The sequence below is a fragment of the Culex pipiens genome, chromosome 1 (genome assembly GCF_016801865.2).
Source record: "Culex pipiens pallens isolate TS chromosome 1, TS_CPP_V2, whole genome shotgun sequence".
In the NCBI taxonomy this organism is placed as follows: Eukaryota; Metazoa; Arthropoda; class Insecta; order Diptera; family Culicidae; genus Culex; species Culex pipiens.
The window spans coordinates 22,766,231-22,778,827 of NC_068937.1; the positions used below are offsets into that span (position 1 = coordinate 22,766,231).

The window sequence follows — 12,597 nt, forward strand, 5'->3', positions numbered from 1 at the left end:
GAAAATGCATGCAAAATTTCGAATCATTTGATACCCATATTGCAAATTATATTAATTTGAGTACTTTCAAAAAATACGGTATTTTGTAAAAATTTTAGTATTTTATTCAATTTTTCAATTCAGTTAGTGTTTATTGGGGTTTAAAAGTTCTGCTCCAGGATGATTCATATGCAATTCAGAGGTTTGGAGAACCTTTCAACTGAGATCAATTCATATGTCTTTGCAGGGAGGGTACTAATTTCTACGTTTAGATTTTGCTAGCTGAGTGCTCTTTTAGGGAAAATAAACTTTGATCAAAAACCCTAGATTAATGGTTTTATTCAAAAAACTCTAAAACAGTGAAAATGTAAGCAAAATTTCGAATCGTCTGATAGCCATTTTGCAAATTGTAAATTTGAGTACTTTTGTAAAATTTTATATAATATTGATAAAAAGTAGCGTAAATTTTGAAACTTTAAAATTAGTTTCAACCGTGCTCCATTTTGTTCCATTTAAGGTTTCCTAATTTCCAATAAAAACAAAACTTTTTCCTCCCTCCCCTCAACCCATCCTCTACCTTATCATCGAAAGCGTCGGTCGTCGCCGTGGCCCCCCTCCGCTGATTCGCGGCGGATCTTGTTATATTTTTCCGCGCCCATAAACCCCTCACAAGGAACAAGTGACACGGAAGGCGAAAACAAAAAAAAATGTGTCACTTTCGCTATTGCACACTTCCGAGAAGAGCCGTCCCGCGGATGAGAGACTTATCACGCGCGCGGGTGGAAGAAAACCGAAGAAGACCAAGGGCAATATTTAAATTGATGGATGGCTTTTCGGTTTAATTAATGGCTGATGAAACTGAAGAAAGTTGGGGGAAAGGCAACTTGTGCTGCTCGGATGAAGATGATGAACCCTTTTCGCTTCTTTCGGCAGTTTTTCCGAGCTTTCCAAGCTTGATGGGTGACACTTTTTGGGGGCTCAGTTTAGGCAACATTCAGTTCCGTGAAGGAAGTTTAAAAATAAAACAATTTTAATAAAATCTTGTGGGGTAATACATGTAGTAACCACCGTTATTACTACATGCAATACCCCTACAGAAAAAAATAATTTTGCTTGTATTTTCGGCATGCTTTGTTAATTGAGTGTGTCAAGTGACAGCTGTTTGTTTACCACTTCAAGAGAGTGCACGCTGACGCGGAAAGGCTAAATTTTCAAAGAATTTGACCTTTTTTTGGGCAAATTTCAAATTTGACAGCGATTTCACAACCGAGTGTAACAATTCCGCCGGCGAAATGAAAAAGTGGAGTTTTCGGAGAAGCCGAAACTATCGCTTAAATGGAGATAAATTTCCTTCCTGATGGCCATCAAGCCAGGTGTGTCACGACACCTGCTGAGGGGCTTCTCTTTAATTGAGTTTCGTTTCGGTGAAAATTGCCATTACGACGGATCTCTGCCTGCGTCTTGCGATGATGCCGGGGGGTCGGGTCGGAAATTCACCTCTTTCCATGGTTGGTTGGTTATAGATTGCTGTACACATGGATTAAATGCCCATTTGCGACAGACACTGCTGTTTGGGTGCGGTTATTGGAATCAGCAACTATGACGGTGATGGTGAGGGGGAAATCCCATTTTTGAAGTGGCTTTAAGGACGGTAGAACCAGTTCAGGAAGCGTGAATTTGCATAAATTTGAATTTATTAAACGTGACAAATTGAGGTCATTAGTTTGAAATCAGCTTGATATTTTTAAAAGATATCAAATATAAATATTTGAATTATGACCACATAACTTACCAAATAGTTCTAAAAGAATTCAGTTTTTTTTTATAATTTTATAAAATTAAATTGAAAATTAAAACGAAAAAAAAACGAAACTATTGGCACTACGCCCCCCGGGGCATGGCCTTCCTCTAACGTGGGATTTCTGCTCCAGCGCCTCTGACGAGACAGGAGAAACCGGGACCGACGTTTTACTTCACCATCCGATAGAAGCTCAGTGGATAAGGCGGGAATCGAACCCGCGTCTCATAGCATCATCGGGATCGGCAGCCGAAGCCGTTACCCCTGCGCCACGAGACCCACCCCCAAAATTAAAACAAAAGGCATGAAAAAAGTTAGAATCCAAATAGAGTGTTTACAAATATCAAATTTATTTCATGCTAACATATTTGTAGTGCAATTTAATTAAACGGCAAACTAAACTTATTGTTGAAAATCGACACGTTTAGAATCCCTACAACAAAACAGCTCAATTTACCGCTTTGCGACAATTTCCTCCCAAGAATGTCACGCCAATTAGGCTGCTCAAATTCTAATTATAGCCTTTAAGGAAAAACCCCCTCGGGAATAGCCCACGAAGAAGCTCAATTTTCGCGCGCAAATAACCCTTTTTATAGGACACTAAATCAGGCGGTTTACAGCCCGTGCACGCAAAAGGTATACTAAAATCTCGCCTCTTGACTGATTGGGGTCATCCCAAAACAACGTAGATTTTTTTTGAAAATTTATAATTTCCACAAAAAAAATCTTTTCATTAGCTAAGACATAAAAAAAATTGTAAAATGTTATTTATGGATGGCCCCCCTTGCAACTAGAAGCACGTGAATCGATTTTATGACCACGCTCTGGTGGCAGAGTCGTCACCCAGGTTCTCCACACACCAACTAGCTTATTACTTGCGGAATGACAGCCCACGGCACCTAGCCGTTTCGTCGATAGGAGCACCTTTTAGGCAAATCCTCTCATTCAGTTGAGTGTGGGATGGTCTTTCCCAGCTCATTGGCAGCGATACATATATTTGCCAATTTGGGTAATTAGTGCGAATTTGGTATTTGCTCAAGCAAATGTCAACTGCTTCAAAGGGTAAACGGTAAAAAAAACGTTTAAAAACCGTTTCCTATCACTTTTTTTCATTTTAATGCAAAAAAAAATGACAAGACAACATTTTTTCGATGGATTAACTATGGTCCCCTTGGAACGAGCTGTCAAGTAGGAACTTTTCTGTTAAGAAGGGCCGCGAAGTTATTTTTTTTTATTGATTTAAAATCTTTTTGAAACCCTACGAGGTCGTACAAAGTGTCATTGTACTCAGAAAAATAAGCTTTATCGTTGTTAACAATAATATCAAAATTTAAACTTTATCTTAGGACCCAATTGGCAAAGAAATGGAATTGAAATTATTGCGGAAAAGTTGCTTCAACTGTATTAACATATCCAAATTATTTACGAGTTTATTTATTTTAGATTTTTCTAACTAAAAAAAATTCATACCAGAGAATTTTTGAGAAAGCTCACCGTTTTGGAGTAAGAATTACTTTTAGGTTATAATTTTCGGAAATTTTAACACTTAACAACAGCATCAAAAAGAATTCGTATCAATCAAAATGAGCTTTTCTAGGTATCACCTAATTAGCCTGTAATTTTCAACTGACGATATCTCGGAAACTTGAACTTGAAATTTAAGCTTTTGCGATTTTTTCTGGTTTTTTCAATAAAAATTATTTTAAAATTTTAAATGAGGAAATTTATCAATTTGTAGACCTGTTCAAAATATTTCCGTGTTTTTTAAATTTTGAAATTACTTTTTATTTAAAAGAGCAGAAAAATTCACAAAATTTAATTCTTCTAATAAATATCTATCTATCTGTCTTGAGAACTTTACATTTTATCAAATAAACTTGCTAAGTACTTTTCAGTTGCAAATTTATTTCGGTTGTAAAAAATGGATTAAAATAATTGTCCATTTTTCTACATTTACAAAAAAACACTATTTTTAAAAAAAATCGAAACTCAGGAACAAGATTTTGCACCATCAAGTACTATGGCGATAAATATGTATTTTCAGTCTCCTAAAACATTTTGAAAATATACGTATTTTGGGAATTCAACTTTAGATGATAGAAAATTAATTTAAAAATCTGAATCTTTTCGTGTACCTGTTTTTTCCGTAAACTCGTCATCATAATCTACAAATGTGCCGAAGTCACCAAATCGATTTCATACATGAGCTTTTTTTTTCGCAAATTCTGTTTTTTAATTCGGGTGAAACTTTGAGTGTACTTTTTCAAAAGAAGACATTTTGCATAATTAATTCGTCCATGCAAGTCTCTTTACAATTTTGGCAGCTATCGATAAAAAAGCAAATATTCAAAAATCTGTATCTTGAGAACGAATTGTTTAAGCAATTTGATGTATTCTGCAAAGTTGTAGATATTTCTAATCACTTCTAGAATAAAATAGTTAAACTCTAAAAAATATTTATTTTAAGTCGACTGTTAACACAAAAAATTTATTTGCGCAAAATATCTATTCAAAAAATCTTGTTAATGGATATGTTGTAAACTTTAGATGACATAATGGCACATTTTGGCTTTTTTTTTTCTAAAAAAACATATTTAAAAAAAAAGTTGAGAAAAATCAAACAACTTTTAAAACTTTTATGTTCCGATGTAAAATCATAATTAAAGCACTATTCGTCCAATTAGATATCGTGCACCGTTTTCAAGTTAAAGCCACTAGAAATATTTTTTTTGCTAAAAACGTTTTATTTTATTTATTTTTGCATCACCTAAATAGCGTCGATTTTTTAAGTAATTCAGCAAATTTGTGTCCAATTTTCATATAAAAAATACTATTTTCCGTTCTTTCGAAACAATATTTTTTTCTGAATTTCCAAATCAAGCATTTGAAAACTGAGGCTACTTATTTTTTCCTTATTTTAAATAAAAAAAAACTTAATTGAAAAAGGTTTTCTTTCCATTTGCTACACTGCCAAATGCACTTTGACCAATTTGCCATAGCTCAAAAGATTTTATTTAAAATCATATCCAAAGTGTGTTTAAAAAAAAGCTTAATTTGTGCAATTAAAATTTGTGTGTGTAGGATATTTTTTGAGTCTCGCTTTTTTTCTGAGACTTCCTAAGGGAGCGTTCATTTATTACGTAACGCAAAAATATAAATTTTCAGAACCCCCCCACCCTCTCGTAACAAAATTTCCATACAAATTTTATTTTATTTTTTGTATGGAGCGTAACACAGCCTCCGACCCCCCTCCTCCCCAACTGCGTTACGTAATAAAAGAACGCTCCCTAGGCAATCTCTACAACTTTGCCGAAGAAAATTAGATCATTTCATGCAATTTTCCCGAAATACTTTTTAAAATGAACACCAACTTTTTAAACAACCATATTGTTTGATTTGAGCCCTTTTCAAATGTTAGTGATGGTTGAGAAATTTAACCTTGGAAAAACTGAACTGGCCATAAAATTAAAATTCGTTGCAATGTTCAAAGAAATAATAATTTGGAAAATATTTTGCACTTTCTGCCTTTTGAAAGGATGAAAAATGAAAAAAAATCTTTAAAATAGCTTTCACTCGAATGTCGTAGTAAAATGTTGGTCACACATAGATGAACATTTGTTCAGTAATAGTTTTAGAATTGAAAAGCGTAAATGAGGGTGGGTATATGAGCTTTCTACAAAAAGTCTAGGAATTGTTTTCTCAGTTGTAGGTTAACCTTTCAAATTAATTTAAGATTGTTTCAGGTGCCAAAATAAAAAATAATGATTAAAAAAAATTCTTAATATGATAAAAATTTATGAGAAAAAAGGAAATTAGTTTTATGGAGCATCATAAAACTAATCACATAAAAATATGATGTGACATTTATTTTTATAAAATTACAAATATGTTCCAAAATCGTTCTTAAATTTTCTTGCTGGAATCTTGAGCAAACCATAAATTAAACTTCAAGGATTATTCATCAGATCATAAACACGCATAACCTAATTTACGGAAACCATTAAACCAGCAACCCACACACACACAGCCAATCAAAGTACGTCTAAATTTGCATAATGAATATTTAATATTTCTCATCACTCGCGCTCTCCCCTTCCCTCGTGTTTTAACGCCCTTCAAGGAAGAACCGTTACTAACTCGCTCTTGCGCGCAATTTGATCCCAAAACCCCCAAAAAGCACACTCCCTCAGAAGAAACTGCATCCTCGCCAACTTTCAACAAACGAGTAAAGAAATAACAAAAAAAAAGGGTTTTCCAACACAAAGTTTCCTCTCCCTTAATTTAAACCGAAAGACAACGGCTTGTAAGAAAGAACGAGCAAAAAAAAAAGAAGAAGTTAAACTCACTGAAACATGATATATCGCGGGTGACACCGGTGACGAGAAGAATCGCTACTCCCAGCAGCACCACTATCCGGATCCTGCTCCTCCTCCTTCGGAACTCCGGGAAAGTCATGTTCCTCGCACACACACACACTTCAAGAACTTTTTCTTTTAATTAATTCATGAATTATGAATTTCTCTTCTGACAGACAAGTGACTTGAGGGGGGCCTTTTTCCTTTTTATTTTTTTCCCAAGAAAAAATCAACCTAACCTCACTTTTCTTTTCTTTTTTTTTCTCTGATATAGGGCTGATAAAGTGCAAAGACACGTGTGTCACACGTCACTTGCCACTGCAAAACAACACACACTATCTTTACATCCTTCACGAAAAAGCTCGCATCTTCGCCGGTTCTGACAAGTTCTGCCAACGACGACGTCCGCACTGCTCGACGGTTACCGGTGGACTGAGCCGACAATCGCACGCTTCGATCTAATTTATTCTTGGGATTCGGTTTGTCGGAGCAGCACTTTTCCGAGTAACAGAGTCGAGCTCTATTGCGATAATCGCGGCGTGCGATTAGGCGCGATAACATTGCGATGAAAAGTGTGCAAGTCAAAGTCAGGAGGCCGACTTGAGGAATTTTCGGGCGAAGGCTTCTTTGATGAGCAGCATCGGATCAGAGCATGCGTTACGGAGCGTTACACGGGGAGAGTGATGTTTTGTTGTTGTTTTTGAATCTAGCATGCGGCGGCAGCAGCTGCTGCTGGTTCATACCGGGAAGGATGGAAATGTACTGTCGTTTTTCACCTGTTTGGGGGATAAATTTGTCACAATTTGCATGGGAACAGGGTGGCAATCAACACATGGTTTAGGATATGTTTGCTTTGTTTTTTCAAGTGAATATTCGAACCATTTGATACTTAATTCATCTGCCTAATTGTTTTTTCTCCATCAACATTTCAAAGAAACATACTTTCCGTGGAGACGCAGGGTACTTTAGATTAGTTGTGATTTTTAGCTTACTTAAATTTTTCTGTCATTCTCGACTGCTTACTTTTAATCGCCAAAAATAAAAGTTCTTAAAAGTACTTTTCAGCATCAATTCGAGTGCCGAAAAGTTCAACTCTTTGGCGTGTTATCGGAAAGTTATAATTTTTGAGGCTGTTCTATTTTTTTTTTAATTTTGAATGCTTTTTTTAAAGAACTCTCAGTTCTCTAGGATTTCGGTCATTCGATTTTTTTTTGTATTTTTTAATCCGACTTTTTTGGTGCCTTCGGTATGCTCAAAGAAGCCATTTTGCATCATTAGTTTGTCCATATAATTTTCCATACAAATTTGGCAGCTGTCCATACAAAAATGATGTATGAATATTCAAAAATCTGTATCTTTTGAAGGAATTTTTTGATCGATTTGGTGTCTTCGGCAAAGTTGTAGGTATGGATACGGACTACACTGAAAAAAAATAATACAAGGTAAAAAAAATTTGGTGATTTTTTTATTTAACTTTTTATCACGAAAACTTGATTTACAAAAAAAAACACTATTTTTATTTTTTTTTTATTTTTTGATATGTTTTAGAGGACATAAAATGCCAACTTTTCAGAAATTTCCAGGTTGTGCAAAAAATCATTGAGCGAGTTATGAATTTTTGAATCAATACTGATTTTTTCAAAAAATCGAAATATTGGTCGCAAAAATTTTTCAACTTCATTTTTCGATGTAAAATCAAATTTGCAATCAAAAAGTACTTTAGTGAAATTTTGATAAAGTGCACCGTTTTCAAGTTAAATCCATATTTAGGTGACTTTTTTGAAAATAGTCGCAGTTTTTCATTTTTTTAAATTAGTGCACATGTTTGCACACTTTTAGAAAAAATATTTTTGAAAAGCTGAGAAAATTCTCTATATTTTGCTTCTTCGGACTTTGTTGATACGACCTTTAGTTGCTGAGATATTGCAATGCAAAGGTTTAAAAACAGGAAAATTGATGTTTTCTAAGTCTCACCCAAACAACCCACCATTTTTCAATTTCGATATCTCAGCAACTAATGGTCCGATTTTCAATGTTAAAATATGAAACATTTGTGAAATTTTCCGATCTTTTCGAAAACAATATTTTCAAAATTTTCAAATCAAGACTAACATTTCAAAAGGGCCAAACATTCAATATTACGCCCTTTTAAAATGTTAGTCTTGATTTGAAAATTTTGAAAATATTGTTTTCGAAAAGATCGGAAAATTTCACAAATGTTTCATATTTTAACATTGAAAATCGGACCATTAGTTGCTGAGATATCGAAATTGAAAAATGGTGGGTTGTTTGGGTGAGACTTAGAAAACATCAATTTTCCTGTTTTTAAACCTTTGCATTGCAATATCTCAGCAACTAAAGGTCGTATCAACAAAGTCCGAAGAAGTAAAATATAGAGAATTTTCTCAGCTTTTCAAAAATATTTTTTTCAAAGTGTGCAAACATGTGCACTAATTTAAAAAAATGAAAAACTGCGACTTTTTTCAAAAAAGTCACCTAAATATGGATTTAACTTGAAAACGGTGCACTTTATCAAAATTTCACTAAAGTACTTTTTGATTGCAAATTTGATTTTACATCGAAAAATGAAGTTGAAAAATTTTTGCGACCAATATTTCGATTTTTTGAAAAAATCAGTATTGATTCAAAAATTCATAACTCGCTCAATGATTTTTTGCACAACCTGGAAATTTCTGAAAAGTTGGCATTTTATGTCTTCTAAAACATATCAAAAAATAAAAAAAAATAAAAATAGTGTTTTTTTGCAAATCAAGTTTTAGTGATAAAAAGTTAAATAAAAAATCACCAAATTTTTTTTTACTGTGTATCATTTTTTTCCAGTGTAGTCCGTATCCATACCTACAACTTTGCCGAAGACACCAAATCGATCAAAAAATTCCTTCAAAAGATACAGATTTTTGAATTTTCATACAGCAGCGGCCCACAGTTGTTCTCAGAAATTTGAATTTTATAGCATCCAATCAATGGTCGGATCAACAATTCGATTTGAACCAATTTGTTTGATAATTAAAAAAAAAAAAAATTTAGAAAAAATAGCCTAAAAGTTGAAAAATCATCATCGGAAATTGTTTAAAGAATTTTTTGTTTACAAATTAGAAATTACAATGTTTTTCGATTTTATTTGAAAATTACTATAAAAATAGAATGAATTGCCGAAATAAAAACGCCCGTCTTGAACTGAAGTTCAAAAGTAGGCACTTTTAATCTACAATGACTTTTCAAACAATAAAAAATCCTAAAGAGTAAAGTTTGTCAAAAATCAAAAAGTAAAATGATATAAAAAATCGAGATTTTTTTTTCCGTGTACTTATTGTTCTGGAAAGTTTTAATCATCATAACCTACAACTTTGCCGAAGATACCAAATCGATCAGAAAATTTGTATGGAGACTTCTAAGGAGAAACCAATTACGTAAAATTTCTTGTTTGGACATCATGAATCGACGAATAATGTTTTATTCAAATCGAAAAATACAAAATAAAATAAAACAACGGGTAGAAAACCATTTTTATGTTCTTCTTTGACATCAATACAGTTACGGTCTTGGTGATAGATATTATAATATCAGCGAATATAGTTGTTTTTTTCCCTATGGTTTTAAATCAGAAAACCTAAGGTAACTTCATAATAGGACGTTACTTTTTTCCTTGTGAAAAATAACCTCAGAAATTGTCTAATACCACACTGACGAGTTAAACATGTTTTAACTACAGTAAAGTTTATGTTTGAAATACTTCCAATTAACGCAATTCCTTTTTTAATATCTATTGTTAACTTATTTTTTACAACAAAACGATTTTTTTATGGAATTATAAAACCAAAATTTAAAACCATATTGTTTTAATTTTTCAAATAGTACAACATATTTACATTTCATCTGTCAATTTTTTCAGCAAATTGTTAAAATGTCCTATTTACATACGAAAATAATGGCGAATGGGACATTTTGAAAAAGTACTCTTAAATTTTTGTAAAGCCTTTTCATATTTTGATTTCATTTTAAATGTATTTTTGGTTCAGAAACTATTTCTAACATTTTTTAACATTTTTTTCCCCCATGAAAATTTTCGGTAAAAAGCAAAAGACCTAAGTACTCATTTTAAATAATCGATTTTTGAGTTATTTGAACCAAAATTTTGAGAGTATTCATTCACTCATTGCTACACAGAAAAAAAAAGTTGAATTTTGGAATGTTGAAAATTTGGTAGGTTGAATATTACCTCTTTTTTGAGTAATATTACATAAAAAATGTGTAAAAATGTGACCCTGATGAATATTCATCAAAAACTGATGAAAATTCATCATTTTCTGGGGTAAACCTATCATTTTTTTCGACATCAGATCTGTCACCATTCCCTGATGAATATTACCATCAGTGGCGATTTGGCCGTAAGGGTTAGGGCGCGGACTTAGTAAGCTAGATATAACTATCGCCGGTTTGATATTTTTCTGGGATTACAGATATTTTTTTCCTAGCGTCTGCCAGATGTAAATTTACACATTACTAGAAATAAAATTAAATCTTTTTTTCTGATATAAAAGATATACCCCTTTTCAGATGTAATTTTACCATGTTTTTTTTAGTTTTATATTCAAATTTGACTAAAATAATGTAGTTGAACTCGAATTTGATGGTCAATACAAAATAATGATAAAATACGAAACAAAAACTTTTTTGTTCGTGATTCGATTTTACAAACTTTCAGATAATCGAACTTTGGATAGTCGAAACTTGTTATAATCGAGGTTTCGGATAATCGAGTCTAGACTGTAGTTTTTATCAAAAAGCCTGGGTTCAATCTTAGTCGACCTCGGTTGGCATTTTTCGAGCAAGATTCAAACGTTATAAAATAACATTGAGCAACTCACTCCGAATTCCGGAAATGAATTTTATTTTTGATTTACAAAAAAAACTATTTACCAAAAAAAGTTTGTTTTGAAATCAATTTCAGATATTTTTTTCGAAATGTTTAATTTTTTTTAATTGCAAATTAAATCATTAGTTGTTAAGATACTGATGGCATTTTCCAAATTTCTTTAAAGTACTTTTCGATTGCAAATTTTAATGTACATTACAAAGTGATGTAAAAAATACGGATTATGGGCAAATGATTCCAGTTTAAAAATATGTAGTTCTTTAAAAATCGCCTAAAACAACATTTATTCAAATCGATCAGAAAATTCTTCCAAAAGATACAGGTTTTCAAATATTTACGTACACTGAAACCCCGATGGTTTGACACCAACTGTTGTCAAACGAACGGGGTCACTTTTTTTTCTCCCTGTAAAAAGTGACAGTTCGTCACTTTTTAGTTTGACTTTGACCAACCAACGGGGTACAAACTAAAAAAGTGTCAAACAAAAAAGTGACCAACCACCGGGGGTTGAGTGTACCCCTTTTGTATGGAAAGGGTAGCGAATGACCAAGAAGGTTAAAGCTGTCAAAAATAAATAAATTAACTACATTTGTACGGACTTTACCAATTTATTTTTTTACCATTATTTTCTGTTTTGATAAAAATTAAAGCATACCCAAGTCACCACCCTGCCTAACCTTCAAATCACCTGGTTAGCTTTCTTTCGTGCCGGCTTCATCCTTCCAGCAGAATGTGTTTTTCTTTTGTTTTTGTTGGCCCCGTTTTGTTTCCCTCACATTTTGCTTTTGTTTTCCCCATCATTTCCATACACAAACGCGCCGGGATGGTGTGCGTGTGTCATCATTCTCATCACGGCTAGGGTGGAAACCCAATCTGCGAGTGTCGCGACGAGCCCTTTCTACCCATTTCAACAAAGGAGGCACTGCTTTTCTTATACAATAATTTGGGCTCATGAGGTTGGCACTGTGACAAAAAAATTTGTGGAAAGTAGTTGGAAAATGACACTTTTTCATTATTATTTATTGATTATTTTGGTCAAATTTACTCAAATCTTGGTTTACTCATTTCTGAGTTGGTTCGGTTTTGACGAAATCTGAGATATTTTAATTAAGTGCATACATGACTTACCCCTACAAAAAAAAATAAATTTAATTTCAAATAGATTTTTTGTATGGTGCCCTCCCAGTCAGTTCGTGTGATGGAATGCGTTTTTCTGTTGCTTGTCTGTTTGGGTGCTGCACGTTGGCCAACGCCAACTGCGATGCCTTGTTGGGGGGAAAAGTTTTCGTTTGAATTCTAGCGCTGTACGCCTTTTGCTCCTCCTCGGCTAATGGGACTGTTTTCAGCTTGACGTGGAGCATGTTGAGTTCGTTTTTTTTTGTTCACGGATTTGGAGGAAAACGGCTAAACGGACAAGAAATTTAATTTTCTTTGACGAAACCTCCCCCGTCGTCAAAATCTGGTGACTTGGGGTTTGTTGGAGAAAAAGTTGAGATTAAATCGGAGAAAAGAGATTTTTCCTTGAAGGAAGGATGCGATTAGATCAGTTTTTGGAGCTGTGATTTTGT

At 33.4% G+C, this 12,597-nt stretch overlaps 2 protein-coding genes across 2 annotated transcripts in view; both read right to left on the minus strand.

The window, feature by feature from the left end:
- The window catches only part of LOC120420172 (tyramine beta-hydroxylase), a 33,991-nt gene extending 27,461 nt beyond the window's left edge, over positions 1-6,530 (minus strand). The window contains exon 1 of the mRNA XM_039583137.2: positions 6,124-6,530. Within this exon, the coding sequence (XP_039439071.1) occupies positions 6,124-6,232 (109 nt within the window). The 5' untranslated portion in view covers positions 6,233-6,530. The remainder of the gene's footprint in view (positions 1-6,123) is intronic.
- Positions 1-12,597, minus strand: part of LOC120420190 (iron-sulfur cluster assembly 2 homolog, mitochondrial) — a 454,760-nt gene that overhangs the window by 79,873 nt on the left and 362,290 nt on the right. The gene's annotated exons all lie outside the window — the stretch shown is intronic.